Source organism: Cetorhinus maximus, chromosome 18, assembly GCF_964194155.1.
Source record: "Cetorhinus maximus chromosome 18, sCetMax3.hap1.1, whole genome shotgun sequence".
Lineage (NCBI taxonomy): Eukaryota > Metazoa > Chordata > Chondrichthyes > Lamniformes > Cetorhinidae > Cetorhinus > Cetorhinus maximus.
In genome coordinates, this window is record NC_135896.1 from 13777871 (window position 1) to 13795381 (window position 17511).

General features: G+C 45.3%; 1 protein-coding gene across 1 annotated transcript in view; it reads right to left on the minus strand.

Annotated features, from left to right (window-relative positions):
- Positions 1 to 17511, minus strand: part of LOC144692949 (latent-transforming growth factor beta-binding protein 2-like) — a 662780-nt gene that overhangs the window by 284622 nt on the left and 360647 nt on the right. The window contains exon 15 of the mRNA XM_078562124.1: positions 15865 to 15963. Within this exon, the coding sequence (XP_078418250.1) occupies positions 15865 to 15963 (99 nt within the window). The remainder of the gene's footprint in view (positions 1 to 15864; positions 15964 to 17511) is intronic.

Genomic DNA, 17511 nt, shown 5'->3' on the forward strand with positions numbered 1-17511 from the left:
CGCACATTGGAGATCATCGTGCGCCCGCCCACTGAAATATCGCGATGGCGCGTGGTGATGTTGGGGCACTTGCCCAACGTCACCGCGCGTCATTTTACGCCGATGAGAAAATTCTGGCCTTTAATTAGTATGAGGCGGGACTTCTATCTGTCTCCAGGGGGAAGCTTCATAAAGCTGCTGGCCAATCAGAGGAAGGCATCTCTGCATACTGGAGGTGCCAGCAGGAATGGTGGCCACTGCCAGTACTGCAGCTAGGCCAAGGAAGTGGTGTTCAGTGATAGACTCAGATATTCAGGTAGGCCAAGGAGGTGGTGTTCAGTGATGGACTCGGGTATTCAGGTACATCCAGATCTTGCTGGGGGCAGACCAGTGAGTCGGGGATGGGAGTGTGTGTTGGACAGGATGGGGTAGAAGATGGACGTTGGGAGGCAAAATTGTGGGGAGGAGCCTCCGACTGACAATGGGGGCCCAGCAAGAGGCACTCCCCTCCCCCATTTAACATGGAAGGTTAAACCTGCCAGGCTGCACGTTGAGTACCAGTCTCTCCTGCTGTCCATTAAATTAGAGCAGCGGTGGGATGAGGCCCTTAATGGCATTAATTGCCTACTTAAAGCCCTCAATTGGGCCAAAGGTGCGCTTGCAAATTCACAGTGGGGACAGGGGCAGGCACACTGCTGATGGCACAGCACCCTATTTTACGGGTCTACTTGCCTGCAACTACCCACGGATGTTCTGTAAAATTCAGCCCTCTGGTATTGGGGATGTGATTAGAAAGTTTAACCAAAGAATAATGAGCTGGCAAAAATAAAAAGCAGAATAAAAATTAGATCTGATTTGCATTAGCTTCAAATGTTGTGTCCGTCTTAATATAATCAAGTGCAATTGTTTTCTTTCCAGAAAATGAAATGCTGGGCTGTGAGTTGGCCACTGCAGACATCACAGCGCCAAATCTCAACAGGGGCTTCCTCCAATTTGCTCCTTTATAGGTCACCCTCATTCTTTTTATGCCTTTTATTGTTTTTCTTCTTTTGTCAAGTGTTCCTGACAAGCCTCCTTTTTGTTTCATTAAAAGTGTTTTCTGATTCCAGCATGCTGCTGCAGTCTTTGCACAGCCCAGAAGAGGATTGAATAGTAATGAATTAGTTTCCTCCTGTAGATTTGTTAGGGCTCATTAGGTGGTATCATGCAAATACACTTCAGCTATTAGATTTAATTGTGCTATGAGCTTGAAACTTAACTCTAGGAAACTAAAACTATTCAGAAGCAGGTTACTATCTATGGATATCAATGGCACACTTTACCCTATACATGCCACCATCCCAGTACTTAAACCCAAAATAAACTTTGCATTCATCAAGATCTGATTTTTTAAGACCCATTATCTTAATGGATACTGCCAATTAGGTATAACAGGGGTTAGATGTCGCTGGACCAGTAATCCAGAGACCCAGGGTAATGCTCTGGGGACCCAGGTTCGAATCCCGCCACGGCAGATGGTGGAATTTGAATTCAATAAAAAATCTGGAATTAAAAGTCCAATGATGACCATGAAACCATTGTTAATTATTGTAAAAACCCATCTGGTTCACTAATTACCTTTAGGGAAGGAAATCTGTCGTCCTTACCTGGTCTGGCCTACATGTGACTCCAGACACATAGCAATGTGGTTGACTCTTCAATGAGAAACTCTGAAACGGCCTAGCAAGCCACTCAGTTGTGACAAACTGCTACAAAGGCACAAAAAAGGAATGAAACTGGACGGACCACCTGGCATCGACCTAGGCACTGGAAACAACAACGGCAATTGCAGACCTGTTGACCCTGCAAGTCCTCCTTACTAACATCTGGGGGCTAGTGCCAAAATTGGGAGAGCTGTCGCACAAACTAGTCAAGCAACAGCCTGACACGGTCATCCTCATGGAATCATACCTTACAGATAATGTCCCAGACTCCATCATCACCATCCCTAGTATGTCCTGTTCCACCGGCAGGACAGACCCAGCAGAGGTGGCAGCACAGCGGTACACAGTCGGGAGGGAGTTGCTCTGGGAGTCCTTAACATTGACTCCAGCCCTCAGACCTCATGGCATCAGGTCAAACCTCCTGCTGATTACCACCCTCCCTCAGCTGATGAATCAGTGCTCCTCCATGTTGAACAGCACTTGGCGGAAGCACTGAGGGTGGCAAGGGCGCAGAATGTACTCTGGGTGGGGGACTTCAATGTCCATCACCAAAAGTGGCTAGGTAGCACCACTACTGACCGAGCTGGCCGAGTCCTAAATGACATAGCTGCTAGACTGGGTCTGCGGCAGGTGGTGAGGGAACCAACAAGAAGGAAAAACATACTTTATCTCATCCTCACCAACCTGCCTGCCACAGATGCATCTGTCCATGATAGTATCGGTAGGAGTGACCACCACACAGTCATTGCGGAAACAAAGTCCCGCCTTCACATTGAGGATACCCTCCATCGTGTTGTGTGGCACTACTACCGTACTAAATGGGATAGGTTTCGAACAGATCTAGCAACTCAAGACTGGGCATCCATGAGGTGCTGTGGGCCATCAACAGCAGCAGAATTGTACTCGAACATAATCTGTAACCTCATGGCCCGGCATATCCCCCACTCTACCATTACCATCAAGCCAGGGGATCAACCCTGGTTCAATGAAGAGTGCAGGAGGGCATGCCAGGAGCAGCACCAGGCATACCTAAAAATGAGGTGTCAACCTGGTGAAGCTAAACACAGGACTACTTGCGTGCCAAACAGCATAAACAGCAAGTGATAGACAGAGCTAAGCAATCCCACGATCAACGGATCAGATCTAAGCTCTGCGGTCCTGCCATATCCAGTTGTGAGGGGTGTTGGACAATTAAACAACTCACTGGAGGAGGAGGCTCCACAAATATCCCCATCCTCAATGATGGAGGAGCCCAGCACACCAGTGCAAAAGATAAGGCTGAAGCATTCGCAACAATCTTCAGCCAGAAGTGCCGAGAGGAAGATTCATCTCAGCCTCCTCAGGAGGTCCCCAGCATCACAGGTGCCACTCTTCAGCCAATTCGATTCAGTCCATGTGAAATCAAGAAACAGCTGAAGGCACTGGATATTGCAAAGGCAATGGGCCCTGACAAAATTCCGGTAATAGTACTGAAGACTTGTGCTCCAGAATTTGCCGCGCTCCTAGCCAAGCTGTTTCAGTACAACTACAACACTGGCATCTGCCCGGCTATGTGGAAAATTGCCCAGGTATGGACACAAAAAGCAAGACAAATCCAACCCAGCCAATTACCGCCCCATCAGTCTACTCTTGATCATCAGTAAAGTAATGGAAGGGGTCATCAACAGTGCTATCAAGCGGCACTTGGTTAGCAATAATCTGCCCACTAATGCCCAGTTTGGGTTCCGCCAGGGCCACTCACCTCCTGACCTCATTACAGCATTGGTTCAAACATGGGCAAAAGAGCTGAACTCCCGAGGTGAGGTGAGAGTGACTGCCCTTGACATCAAGGCAGCATTTGACCAAGTGTGGCATCAAGGGGCCCTAGCAAAACTGGAGTCAATGGGAATCAAGGGGAAAACTCTCCGCTAGTTGGAGTCATAACTAGCACAAAGGAAGATGGTTGTGGTTGTTGGAGGTCAGTCATCTCAGCTTCAGGACATCACTGCAGGAGTTCTTCAGGGTAGTGTCCTAGGCCCAACTATTTTCATTCATCAATGACGTTCCTTCCATCATAAGGTCAGAAGTGGGGATGTTCGCTGAAAATTGCACAATGTTCAGCATCATTCGCAACTCCTCAGATACTGAAGCAGTCCATGTCCAAATGCAGCAAGGCCTGGACAGCTTGGGCTGACAAGTGGCAAGTAACATTCACGCCACACAAATGTCAGGCAATGACCATCTCCAACAAGAGAGAATCCAACCATCGCCCCTTGATGTTCAATGACATTACCATCACTGAATCCCCCACTATTAACATCCTGGGGATTACCATTGCCCAGAAACTGAACTGGACTAGCCATTTAAATACTGTGGCTACAAGAGCAGGTCAGAGGCTAGGAATCATGCAACGAGTAACTCACCTCCTGACTCCTCAAAGATGTCCACCATCTACAAGGCACAAGCCAGGAATGTGATGGAATACTCTCCACTTGCCTCGGTGAGTGCAGTTCCTACAACACTGAAGAAGCTGGACACCATCCAGGATAAAGCAATCCGCTTGATTGGCACCACATCCACAAACATTCACACCCTCCACCACCGACGCACAGTAGCAGCAGTGTATACTATCTACAAGATGCACAGCAGGAATTCACCCAGGCTCCTTAGACAGCACCTTCCAAACCCACAACCACTACCACCTGGAAGGACAAGGGCAGCAGATAAATGGGAACACCACCACCTGGAAGTTCCCCTCCAAGTCACTCACCATCCTGAGTTGGAAATATATCGCCGTTCCTTCATTGTCGCTGGGTCAAAATCCTGGAGCTCCCTTCCTAACAGTACAGTGGGTGTACCTACACCACATGGACTGCAGCAGTTCAAGAAGGCAGCTCACCAACACCTTCTCAAGGGCAACTAGGGATGGGCCATAAATGCTGGCCCAGCCAGCGAAGCCCACATCCCGTGAATGAATTTAAAAAAAGATGCAGAATGTTCTTTTTCTTCAGTTGTGCATTTTTTCTGGACTTCATCCTGTGACATCTCTGAGATTGCTAAATTAATGGCATATTTCTTCCCACTAGGAATTGGGTTGAGGCTCTTAAAGTACTTTTCAGACTCCTTTAGGCAGAAGGCATGGAAAACCTTCTTTCTAGGACTCCTATAGCTACCAGTCATTTCTAATGAGAGTTTACAACTTATGAAGTTAAGCAAACAAGGGTAGAAGAATTGGACTGTTGCCTAGCAACAGGGGGCCAGAGAGGCAGGTCCCTTGCACAGACACACAGAAGAAGAGAAACAGCAGCTTGTTTTGGAAGCTGTTGGAATGCAGCTAGTTTTGAAGATAGCTGACAGGGAAGCAGCCTAACAGGGGACAGATCACCAGCCCCGTGCTAAAGACCCCAAAAATCCAGGGGAATGGAATAAGAGAAAGTCCCTAGCAGACATTCTAGTCAAAGGAAGGACAGGAACCTGGAAAAGGTCCTGTTAAGTGAAGAAAAGAATGAGGGGCAGAGACAGAAATGCTCCAAGCTTCAGATTTAAAGAGACAAAAGCTGCAGAAAGCAGATTTAAAGTGAGAGCAGCTGCAAGAGGCAAGAAAGTCCAAAGAAACAACTGAACATTTGTAACTCTCTGCTATGGGCATGTGAAACAGTGGTGTACTGTTGACGGCTGAGTCAGAGAGAGAGAGTGTGTGGAAGACATGCATGTGGTAACCCAGGGGATCAGAACACTGGAAGGGGAGTTCGAAACCCTGGGAGGTGAACACTTGCGGAAGGCATCCTTCACCCCACTGTTTGTTATCCTTACAAATCTGTATATATTTCTGTCAAGGTATAGTTGTGGATCAAGGAGTATTGTAATATAGTTCATCTTTTCTTGTTTAATAAATGTGTTTTTTTTGTTAAAAGTTCATCAGCTGACTCCGGTGACTCTGGTCAGTTGCTACTCTCCACATATCTAAACAAAAAAATAAAAGTTCCATAAAAGCAAAACACTGCGGATGCTGGAAATCTGAAACAAAAACAAAAATTGCTGGAAAAACTCAGCAGGTCTGACAGCACCTGTGGAGAGGGAGACAAAGTTAATGTTTCGAGTCCGTATGACTCTTCATCAGAACTAAAGAGAAATAGAAATGTGGTGAAATATAAGTTGTTTAACGGGGGTGGGACAGGTGGAGCTGGATAGAGGGCCAGTGATAGGTGGAGGCAAAGGAGAGATTGCCAAAGATGTCATAAACAAAAGGTCAAAGGGGTGTTGATGGTGGTGATATTAGCTAAAGGATGTGCCAATGGTGACGTTAAGGGTAGAAAGCAGGATGAGCAAGTGACAGATGGCCCGAGAGCAGGTGTGGTGGGAGGAAGGGATCGAAATAGGCTAAAAGGTGGAGATAAAACAATGGATGGAAATAAATTTTAAAAATAATAATAGAAATAAGTGGGAAAAAAAAAAAATATATATAAAAAAATATAATAATTATTAGGAAAAAGGGGATCAAAAAGGGGGTGAGGATGGAGAAGAGAGTTCATGGTCTGAAGTTGTTGAACTCAATGTTAAGTCCGGACGGCTGTAAAGTACCTTATCGGAAGATGAGGTGCTGTTCCTCCAGTTTGCGTTGAGTTTCACTGGAACATTGCAGCAGGCCAAGGACGGACATGTGGGCATGAGAGCAGGGTGGTGTGCTGATACGGTAAGCGACAGGAAGGTCTGGGTCATGCTTGCGGACAGACCCGAAGGTGTTCCGCAAAGCGGTCACCCAGTCTGCGTTTGGTCTCTCCAATGTAAAGGAGGCAGCATTGGGAGCAGTGAATGCAGTAGACTAAATTGAGGGAAGTGCAAGTGAAGTGCTGCTTCACTTGAAAGAAGTGTTTGGGCCCTTGGACGGTGAGGAGGGGGAAAGTAAAGGGGCAGGTGTTGCACCTTCTGCTGTTGCACGGGACGGGGTAGAGGTGTAGGGGGTGATGGAGGATTGGACCAGGGTGTCCTGGAGGGAACAGTCCCTATGGAATGCCAACGTGGGGGGCGGGGGGGTGAAGGAAAGGTGTGTTTGGTGGTGGCATCATGCTAGAGTTGGCGGAAATGGCGGAGGATGATCCTTTGAATGCGGAGGGCAATAAGTGAAGGGTGATAAGTGAGGACAAGGGGGACCTTATCATGGTTCTGGGAGGGAGAGGAAGGTGTGAGAGTGGATGCGTGGGAGATGGTCCGGACACGATTGAGGGCCCTGTCAAGCACCGTGGGTGGAAAACCTCGGTTAAGGAAGACATGTCAGAAGAACTGTTTTGGAAAGTGGCATCATCGGAACAGATGCGACGGAGGTGAAGGAACTGAGAGAATGGGATGGAGTCCTTACAGAAGCAGGGTGCAAGGAGCTGTAGTTGAGGTAGCTGTGGAAGTCGGTGGGCTTGTAATGAATATTGGTGGATAGTCTATCACCAGAAATTGAGACAGAGAGGTCAAGGAAGAGAAGGGAAGTGTCAGTGATGGACCATGTGAAAATGTTGGAGGGGTGGAGATTGGAAGCAAAATTAATACATTTTTCCAGATGAGAGCATGAAGTGGCACCAAAGCAGTCATCGATGTACCAGAGAAAGAGTTGTGGAAGGGGGCCTGAGTAGGACTGCAACAAGGAATGTTCCACAAACCCCATAAAGAGCCAAGCATAACTGGGGCCCATGCGGGTATCCATGGCCACACCTTTTATTTGGAGGAAGTGAGACAAGTTTAAGGAGAAATTGTTCAGTGAGAGAACAAGTTCAGCCAGATGGAGGAGAGTGGTGGTGGGTGGGGATTGTTCGGGCCTCTGTTCAAGGGAGAAGCGGAGAGCCCTCAGATCATCCCGGTGGGGGATGGAGGTGTAGAGGGATTGGACGTCCATGGTGAAGAGGAGGCGGTTGGTGCTATGGAACTGGAAATTGTTGATATGATGTAGGGTGTCAGAGGAATCGCGGATGTAGGTGGGAAGAGACTGGACAAGGGGAGAGAGAATGGAGTCAAGGTAGCAAGAAATGAGTTCTGTGGGGCAGGAACAGGCTGACACGATCGGTCTACTGGGACAGTCCTGTTTGTGGAATTTGGGTAGGAGGTAGAAGTGGGCCTTCCAAGGTTGGGAGACTATGAGGTTGGAAGCTGTGGAGGGAAGATCTCCAGAGGAGATGAGGTCAGTGACAGTCCTGGAAACAATGGCTTGATGTTCAGTGGTGGGGTCATGGTCCAGGGGGAGGTAGGAGGAACTGTCTGCGAGTCGGCACTCAGCCTCTACGAGGTAGAGGTCAGTATGCCAGACAACAACAGCACCACCCTGGGATCAGGCTTGTCCAGGGGTAATCTCAGCTGGGGATCATAACTGGCACAGAGGGGATTGAGGGGAGATTTGATTGAGATGTACAAAATTACAAGGGGCATGGATAGTGCAGATGGGAATGACTAGGGTACATATATTTAAAGTAATTGGTAGAAAAATTAGAGGGGAGATGAGGAGAAAAAAAATTTACCTAGCGAGTTGTGGGGCTCTGGAAATCACTGCCTGTAAGGGTAGCAGAGGCAGAAACCCTCAACTCATTTAAAAAGTCTTTGGATATGCACCTAAGTGCCATAACCTGCAGGGCTATGGACCAAATGTTGGAGAGTGGGTTTAAGCTGGGTGGCTCGTTTTTCAGCCAGCGCAGATACGATGGGCCAAGTGGCCTTTTTCTCTGCTGTAAATTTTCTATGGTTCTATGAGTCCTGAGGTCTTTAAGAAATAAGCCAGGGAAAACTCTCAAAGTCTAATTTGTGAATTTACTCTCAGTAAATCCTTACTATGTTAAAGTTCAAGTTAAAACTATTTCTCATTATTACTTTTGTGCAAGAATACATAAGGATCTGTAGTTAGTAATTTCCTTTTGGTTTACTCACAAAAGTTCAAAAATGACACATGGGAGTTTTGGATGCTGATTTCTTACTTGCTTGACTTCAATGTTGAGGTGATGCCAAATTAAACTAGGATGAAAAGTGCAACTGAACTGTCTGCTGGAAGATAATATATTACCAAACATAAAAAATATTTTAATTCAGTGCCAGACTCTGAGAGTTAGGAGAATGGAAGCTTAACATCTAGTATTTCACATCATTCTGTATCATTTCCAACTATGTTACTCTAAAAATGCAAGAGAACTTATTAACAACATTCAAAAAGCTTTGTACATTGAAAAAAATGAAAGAATGTGTATTTAAATAGCGGCTTTCATGATTTTCCACCTGCCTAGATTCATTTCCTAAAACAAAGTCCAGAACTGCCCCTTCGCTTCCAAGACTTGCTAGTTACTGGCTAAAAAAGTTCTCATCAATGCATTTTAAGAATTCTGTGCCCTCTGTTATTTTTAAACTGAATCTATGTTAATTAATATGAGGATATCTGAAATCCTCTATTACTACTGCCCTGTTGGATGGAATGTTCCCAACACAGGTCCTGTCCAACAGTTGGAAAACCGGTGGGAAACCCGCGTCACTTCCATGGGTGAATTAAGTGCCTCTCAGGCACATAACTGGCCAGTATCAGGCCATTCTTGTGATTTAGGACCGGCAGCAGAAATCCTGCTCACCGAGAGCTGCCAGCCAATCAGAGGCCAGCAGCTCTCCATTGCCAGCAGCACCACCAGGAGTAGTGGATGTTACTTGTATTGCCGCAGGGATTTCACCAAGGATTATTGCTAGTTTTCTGGGCCCTGTTGAGTGAGAGTGGGATGGGGGTCACTGGAGGAGGGGGAGGGGGAACAGGGGTGGGGGGGGTCAGAGGCAAGGGCAGGAGAGTGGCTTTCAGCGGCTCCCCACTTCCCAATATCAGAGTGCCTGACAATGGGGTTTGCTGAGCTACCTCTAGAAGCATGGGAAAGCCATGTGAATCCCAATTAATCCCTAAGCCACCACTAAGTTCCACTGGGCTCAAAGGTAAATGCCATCAATTATATCATTAAAGAGTCTAATTGACACCCCACCGCGAGCAGGTGAGTTTGCCTTGTCTGGCCCTCCCCTCTTCTGACTTAATCACAGTTAGCTTTTCCCACCATCAAGAGACTGATGTGGGGCTTCTCCTGTGATTAAGTGGGCCTGGTCACCATGTATCCCCCCATGATGTGATGGAGTAAATTCTGCCCTTTGTTTCTGATCTTCTCAGCAACTTGCCTAAAGTTCTCCACCTTTTAGCCTATTTCAATCCCTTCCCCCCACCCCACCCCCACTAGAGCCATCTGTCACTTGCTCGTCCTGCTTTCTACCCTTAATGTCACCATTAGCACATTCCTTAGCTAATATCACCACCGTCAACACCCCTTTGTCCTTTTGTCTATGACATCTTTGGCAATCTCTTCTTTGCCTCCATCCATCACTGGCCCTCTATCCAGCTGTACCTTCCCACCCACCTCAAACAGCTTATATTTCACTTTATTTCTATTTTTTCTTAGTTCTGATGAAGAGTCATACGGACTCGAAACGTTAACTGTATTCCTCTCCGCAGATGCTGTCAGACCTGCTGAGTTTTTCCAGCTATTTTTGTTTTTGTTTTTGTTTCAGATTTCCAGCATCCGCAGTGTTTTGCTTTTATTTTTTGCCTAAAAATTTGTTCATCTATTTCTCTCAGACTGTTTGAAATCTGTAGTATACTCACAGCAGGGTGATTTCCCCTTTTTCTGTTTTTATTATTCTTTCACAGAAATAAAGGGGAGATGGTGGCATAGTGGTAATGTCACTGGGCTAGTAATCCAGAGGCCCAGGCTAAAACTCTGGGGACAGGGGTTCAAATACCACTATGGCAGCTAGTGGAATTGCAGTGAATAAAAATCTGGAATATAAAGCTAGTCTCAGTATTGGTAACCATGATTATTGTAAAAACTCATCTGGTTCACTAATGTTCTTTAGGGAAGGGAATTTGTCATCCTTACCTGGTCTGGCTTACATGTGACTCCAGACTCTTAATTGCCCTCTGAAATGGTTCGGCAAGCCACTCAGTTCCAGGGCAATTAGGAATGTGCAAGTGATGCCCACATCTCATGAAAGAATAAAAGAAGTGTGTTGCTGGAAATGCCAATATTTGTTGCCTATCCCTAATTGTCCTTAAGAAGGTGGTGGTGAGCCATCTTCTTGAATTTCTGCAGTCCATTTGGTGCAGGTACACCCACAATGCTGTTCAGAAGGGAGTTCCAGGATTTTAATCCGGCGACAGTGCTGTGTCTTGGACGGTGTTGCACTTCTTGAGTGTTGTTGGGAGCTGCACTCATCCAGGCAAATACAGAGTATTCCATCACACTTCTGACTTGTGCCTTGCAGATGGTGGACAGACTTTAGGGAGCCAGGAGGTGAGTTACTTGCTGCAGAATTCCAGCCTCTGACCTGATCTTGTGGAACAGTATTTATAAAGCTGGTCCAGTTTAGTTTGAATGTTGTCTAGGTCTTGCTGCACGCAGGTACGGACTGCTTCAGTATCTGAGGAGTTGAAAATGGTACCAAATGTTGTACAGTCACCAGTGAATATCCCCACTTCTGACCTTATGGGGTGAGAAGGTCGTTGATGAAGCAGCTGAAGATGGTTGGACCTAGGACACTAACTTGAGGAAGTCCTGCAGTAATGTCCTGGGACTGAGATGATTGGCCTTTAGCAACCAAAACCATCTTCCTTTGTTCTAGGTACGATTCCAATCAGTGGAGAGTTTTCCCTCTGATTCCCATTGGCTTCAATTTTGCTAGGACTCCTTGATGCCACACTTGGTCAAATTCTGCCTTGATGTCAAGAGCAGTCACTCAGTTCATGGCCTCATTTGATGCTCATTCTAGCATATCATTCCTCCTCGGAGCTGTGTTTGTTTTTTTAACGAATATTGCAACCTCTTCTTCATTGTTATCCCACTCTCTATCCAGTCTGAAAACCCCGTGACCAGGACTGTTGAGCTGTCATTCCAGCCCTTCTTTAAGCCATGTTTCAATAATAGCTATGATATCAAGCTCGCAAGAATCTAAGTGTAGTCAGAGTTGTAATGTAGAAAACATGGCAGTCTATTTTTTACACAGTAAGGTCCCACAGGTGCCAATGTGATAATGACAGATAATCTGTTTTATTGCTGTTGGTTGAGAGAAAAACATTGGCGAGGGCACTGGGAAGAATAACACTGCTCTTCTTTGAACTGTGCCTTGGGATCTTCTGTGCTCACTTGAGAGGGCAGACGGTGGTTTAGCATCTCATCCAAAGGGCACTCCGTCCAACAATGCAGGTTCCCTCAGTACGGCACTGAAATTCAGACTTGATTATGTGCTCAAGCATCTGAAGTGGAACTTCAACCCACGACTTTCTGACTCAGAGATGAGAGTGCTACCACTGACCCATGGCTAACAACTTGAACATTGTTCTGTGAGTGATGCAGTTCTCTACACTAATTATATAATTATTTAAAGTCCTGAAGTTGTCATGGCGCAGAAGGAGGCCATTCAGTCCATTGAGTCCATGCTCTGTAGAACAATCCAGTCAGTCCCATTGCCCTGTTTATCCTTGTAACTCTGAAAGTTTGTTTCCCCTCAACGGCCTATGCAATTTCCTTGCGAAATTATTAATCATCTCCGCTTTTACCATCCTTGTAGGCAGTGAGTTCCAGGCGGTTAGCACTCACTACGTAAAAAAATTCTTCCTCAGATCACAACTGTATCTCTTGGCCAAAACCTTAAATCTGTGTCCCCTAGTCCTTCACCATCAGCTAATCGAAACAGCTTTTCTTTGTCTACCTTATCTAAACCTGTCGTCATCTTGTACACCCCTATCAAACCTCCCCTCAATCTCCTTTGATCCAAGAGCAGGCTCAGCTTCTCCAACTGAACCTCGAAATTCCCTCATCCCTGGAAGCATTTTAGTAAATATCCTCTGCACCCTGGACCTTCACACCCTTCCTAAAATGCAGTGAACAGAATTGGATGCAATACTCAAATTGTGGCCTAATCAGAGCTTTATAAATGTTCAGCATAACTTCTCCGCTTTTGTACTCGACCTCTATGTATGAAGCCCAAGATCCCATATGCTTTGCTAACTTCTCTCTCAATGGGTCTTGCTACCTTCAAAAATATGTGCCTATAAACCCCAAGGTCCCTCTATCCCTGCACACTTTTTAGAGCTGTGCTATTAAGTATATATTGCCTTTCCCTATTTCTTCTGCCAAAATGCAGCGCCTCACACTTCCCTGTATTAAACTCCATCTGCCACTTCTCTGTTCATTCTGCCAGCCTATGTATGCCCTGTTACAATCAATTGGCATCATTCCCATTGTTTGTCACACTTCCAAGTTTGGTATCCTCGGCAAAGTTTGAAATTTTATTCTATATTCCAATATCCAAATCATTTGTATGTACAGATAAATACATATATATAAGATATATATATATATATATATATATCGAAAAAGCAGTTGTCTTAGCACTGAGTCTTGTCGAACACCACAGCCTGCCGTCCTCCAGTCTTAAAAATAACCATTTACAACTTGCTGTTTTCTGTCCTTAAGCAAAAGTTTTTATCCAAGTTAACAATGACTGTCAATTTTGTTAATTTCGTTAATCTCAATTTTGTTAACCATCCTTTTATTTCACTTTGTCAAATACTTCTTAAAATCCATATAACAGCATCCACTACATCTCCTTCATCAACCTTCTCTGTTACTTGATCAAAAAATTCAATCAGATAAGCCAAAACACAAACTTCCTTTTACAAATTCATTCTTGCTCTCTTCAATTAACTTGAACCTCTCTAAATGCTTGTTTCCAAAACTTTATCCACCATTGATATTAAAATGACCAGCCTGTATTTGCTAGGACTGTCCATACATCCTTTCTTGAATAAGGGATTCATATTTGCCACTTTCTAACCATCTAGTATCTCCCCTACATCTGGGGAAGATTGGAAGATTATGGCAAATCCTCCCATTATCTCCAACCTCATGTTCCTGGAATGCAAACCATCCAGATCAGGTGACTTATCCACTCTAACCATTTACATTGTTTCCAGTCCACCCTGTCTATCAATTTCCAACCCAGCCAGTGCCTTTATCATTGCCACTTCTACTAATAATTTGTCAGTATTCTCTTACTTCGTAAACACCAATACAAAGTATCATTAAGTAATCTGGCCTTGCCTTGGGTCTCTAAGCTTATATCATCTTCCTTGCCCCTAATAGGCCCCACCCTGCTTCTTATTACCCACTTACTATTTGCATGCCTGTAGAAGATTTTTGGGTAGCCTTTTATGTTTACTGACATTCTATTCTCATAGTCTCTCTTTGCCAGTCTTATTTTCCTCTTCACTTCCCCTTCTGAATTATTGTATTCAGCCTGTTTCTTGCTTGAAGAATTGACCTGCCATGCATCAAAAATTATTTTTTTGTTTCATCATATTCATTATCTCCCTCGTCATCCAAAGCTCCCTGGCTTTGGTTCCCCTATCTTTCCCACTTGTTGGAATGTACCAAACCCGTACCTGAAACATCTCTTCCTTAAAGATGACCTATTGTTTTGTTACAATGTTTTTCCTGTCAAACTTTGGTGCCATTTTACCCTGGCTGGATATTCTATCATCCAATTGAACTTAACTCCCTTCCAATTTATAAGATTTACTTTAGAATGGTCCTTGCTCTTTTCCGTTACCAATGTAAGCCTTATGATGCGATGATCACTCTTACCCAAGTGTTCTCCCACAGACACTTGGTCCACTTGGCCCACATCATTTCCCAGATCCAGTAATGCCTCCTTCCTAGTTGGGCTGAGAACATACTGGTCAAAGAAGTTCGTCTGAACACATTTTGGAAATTCCACTCCCCCTCACCATTCTCTTTACTCTAATGTTGCCCCAATCAATTTTTATGGGTAATTAAAGTCCTCCAATATGACCACTACAGTTCGAGCACATCTCTGTGATTTCCTTGCAAGATTTGCTCTTCTATCTCTCTCATTATTTGGAGTGCACGCACGTGTGGGGGAGCGCGCTTGGAAAGCTCTCCGAAGGCACAGAGCTGCCTCAGGGAGCTGAAGAATTTTAAAGACAAAAATAAACTTTTTGCAAATGATATAAACATGTCCCCACACGTGACTAAGTCACATGAAGGGGGACATGTAAAATAGGATGTTAAAAAGTTTTTGCTGTTTTTTCAGTAACCGTTGGAATCGTCATCCTGCCTGTGGATGAGGTTCTGTGAAAAATGCAAAGGCAGCCTAGCCTAATCGTCCTCCTGCCAACCAAATGGTTGAGTGGGCAGTGAAAAATGCAACTTAATTAATCGATGCAACTTAATTAATTGCTTAAGGGCCTTAATAGGCCTCTTAATTGTCGGCAGGTGCATTGCCGCCTCTCGTGTGCGCCTGCCAACCGAAAGATTGCAAGAGTGCGCAATGACGTCGGGACTCTTGGCCGATGTCATCGCGCACTATTTCACTCCCGTTCTGCTTGGGCGCATGCCCACCCGTGGGATGAAAAATTTTGCCCTTTGTATCCATGAATATTAAGCACCCAATTCTCAACATTTTTAAGCTATGTTTCTGTTATTGCCACTACATCATATTCCCACAGGGCCATTTGCGCTTATAGCTCACCAACCTACCACCACACTTTGTTTGTTTACATGCACTGATTAAATATCTTTTAAAGGGCTCAGAGATGATGCTCCCACCTCTGAGTCAGAAGGCTATGGGTTCAAGCCTCACTCCAGCCACCAGCAGTAAGTGAAGTTGAGAATTCTCATCTCTAAATACAGGCTGACATGCAATAGGGCACCCGCACCGACAGGAAGAGACTATACGTTGTTTTGCATGCAGTTATATCTGTTTTTTCACATTATTGTTAAAGACTGACTCATTATTTTGAATTTAATATGTAGTGCTGGATGATTTTCAAAACATGTTGCCCAGTTGCTACAACTAGTATGTTTTTTTTAAATGCACGAAAGAAATGCTTCCCGTGCCATTTTTATAGAGTTTCTCAAACAACTTCATGAAAATGTATTGCTTCGCATGAAAATTCTCAATTTATAAAATCTTTTTAGTTCAAGATATTAATCTGCCATTCATAATCCATTGATACTTTTGCCAATTTACATGACTGTAAGTGTGTTTATGACAAAAGTATGTCCAAAATGTATTCTGTACAATGGTCTTGAGGGGCTGAGTGGACTACTCCTGCTCCTAATTCGCATGTACATCTTACCTGAAATTTCTGTTGCAAATACTGAAGCCACCTGTCTAGCTGTAGATTCAGGAACAACATGCACCAATGTAGGTGGACTTGTCTTCACTACTACTTCCACTGTAAGGAAAGAAAATAACTGTCAGTTCATATACTAACCGGTTCCATTCTTTTGGAAAAAACAATTAAGTTTGTACTGCACCATTAACATAACTTAAATCCAAAAATCCTTAGAGAAGAAAGACAAATAGTATGATAGAAAAATTAGGTGAGTTGACTAAAAGCACAGACAAAATAGTAGGCTTCGTGAAAGTTTTTAAAAACAAAAGAGAAATAGAAAGTTGAAGATGTTTAGTTCCAGGAGAAAGGTTCAAAATGGCTGAAAGTTCTGCTGACAAGTTAGGAAAAGAAGAGAGAGAGAACTTCAGAAACACTTGCCTGAATTTAGTGCAAGGCCAGTGGCGCTGGACGTGACCGCGATTTTCGCTTGTGCCCGCGAATGTCAAAATAATGCAATTTCACATTGGCTGGCGAATTAAGGGCCGACCAGTGTGAAACGTGCCCCCGCATTGGAGAAGGGCTGCTGGCAGGGGTGGGAGCCTGGCGGGCCCTGGTCCAATGGGGGCCTGGTGGAAGGTTTTAAATTGGCTGAGGCAGTACCCAGAAGGCTGCCAGGAGTTGCAGAGGAGGCACAGGGAGCTGTCCAAATATAAGCTATAGTTATGGCATCAGCACCCGCTCGACATGTCAGGTGGGAGGGCAATGCAGGCGGGTGCTCTGCCCCCACCGCTTTTCAGACAAGTGCCTGTGCACTCTCGTGGAGGCAGTGAGTGCCAGGCAGGTCATCCTGATGTTGCAGGATGGCAAGAGATGGCCACCCTGCCAAACAAAGGTGGCCTGGGCAGAGGTGGCAGCCCAGGTCAGCTGCACCTGGATTCAGTGCCAAGAAAGGTTTAATGTTCTATTGCACTCAGTAAGGATGAGTACCAATTTGGCATGCTACTGTGTGGGGAAGTCTTGAAAAGTGCCATCCTTCATGGCACTCAGGGGCGTAAGATTCAGAGTAACAGGAGGCACATGTTTCTGTACCTGCTAAGGCTGGGAGATCAGGCCAGTAGCCCTGGGTGCATGTAAGGGTCAGGTGTGCAAGTATGACGGACACCTCAACCTGCTTCCGAGGGACGAGCCTGGTATGGTGTTGCAGGTAGAGGGTGGACTAATGAATGGATCCGTACAGGAGAAAAGAAGCCATAGTGCCACTGAGCACACAAGAATGGGTGGTAGGGCGGCCAACCTGCTCATCCTGAGCAGATGTGAAATGGACGCCCTAGAGCTCAAGTGCGAGCATGCAGCAAGGTCATTAGGTTGCGGATAGGCAGGCGTCTTGGAGGAAGGTAAGAGTCCAGTGGACAGATGCAGGAAGGCAGAGACTACAAACAATGTAGGTTCTTCTCATCTCAAAAGATAACTTCAAAGCAATAGTCCCCAGTGATCCGACAATGACGATGCCACCATGATGCTGCTGTCCATAGCCTCACCAGGTCACCGAGCATGCACATTCAATATATGATGATTGATGTGGCTGACATATTGTCTTCGTCCCTCAGATGTGCCATCCTCCAGAGGCACCTGGGACGCCAAGGACCCTCAGTTGACACGGACGAGGAG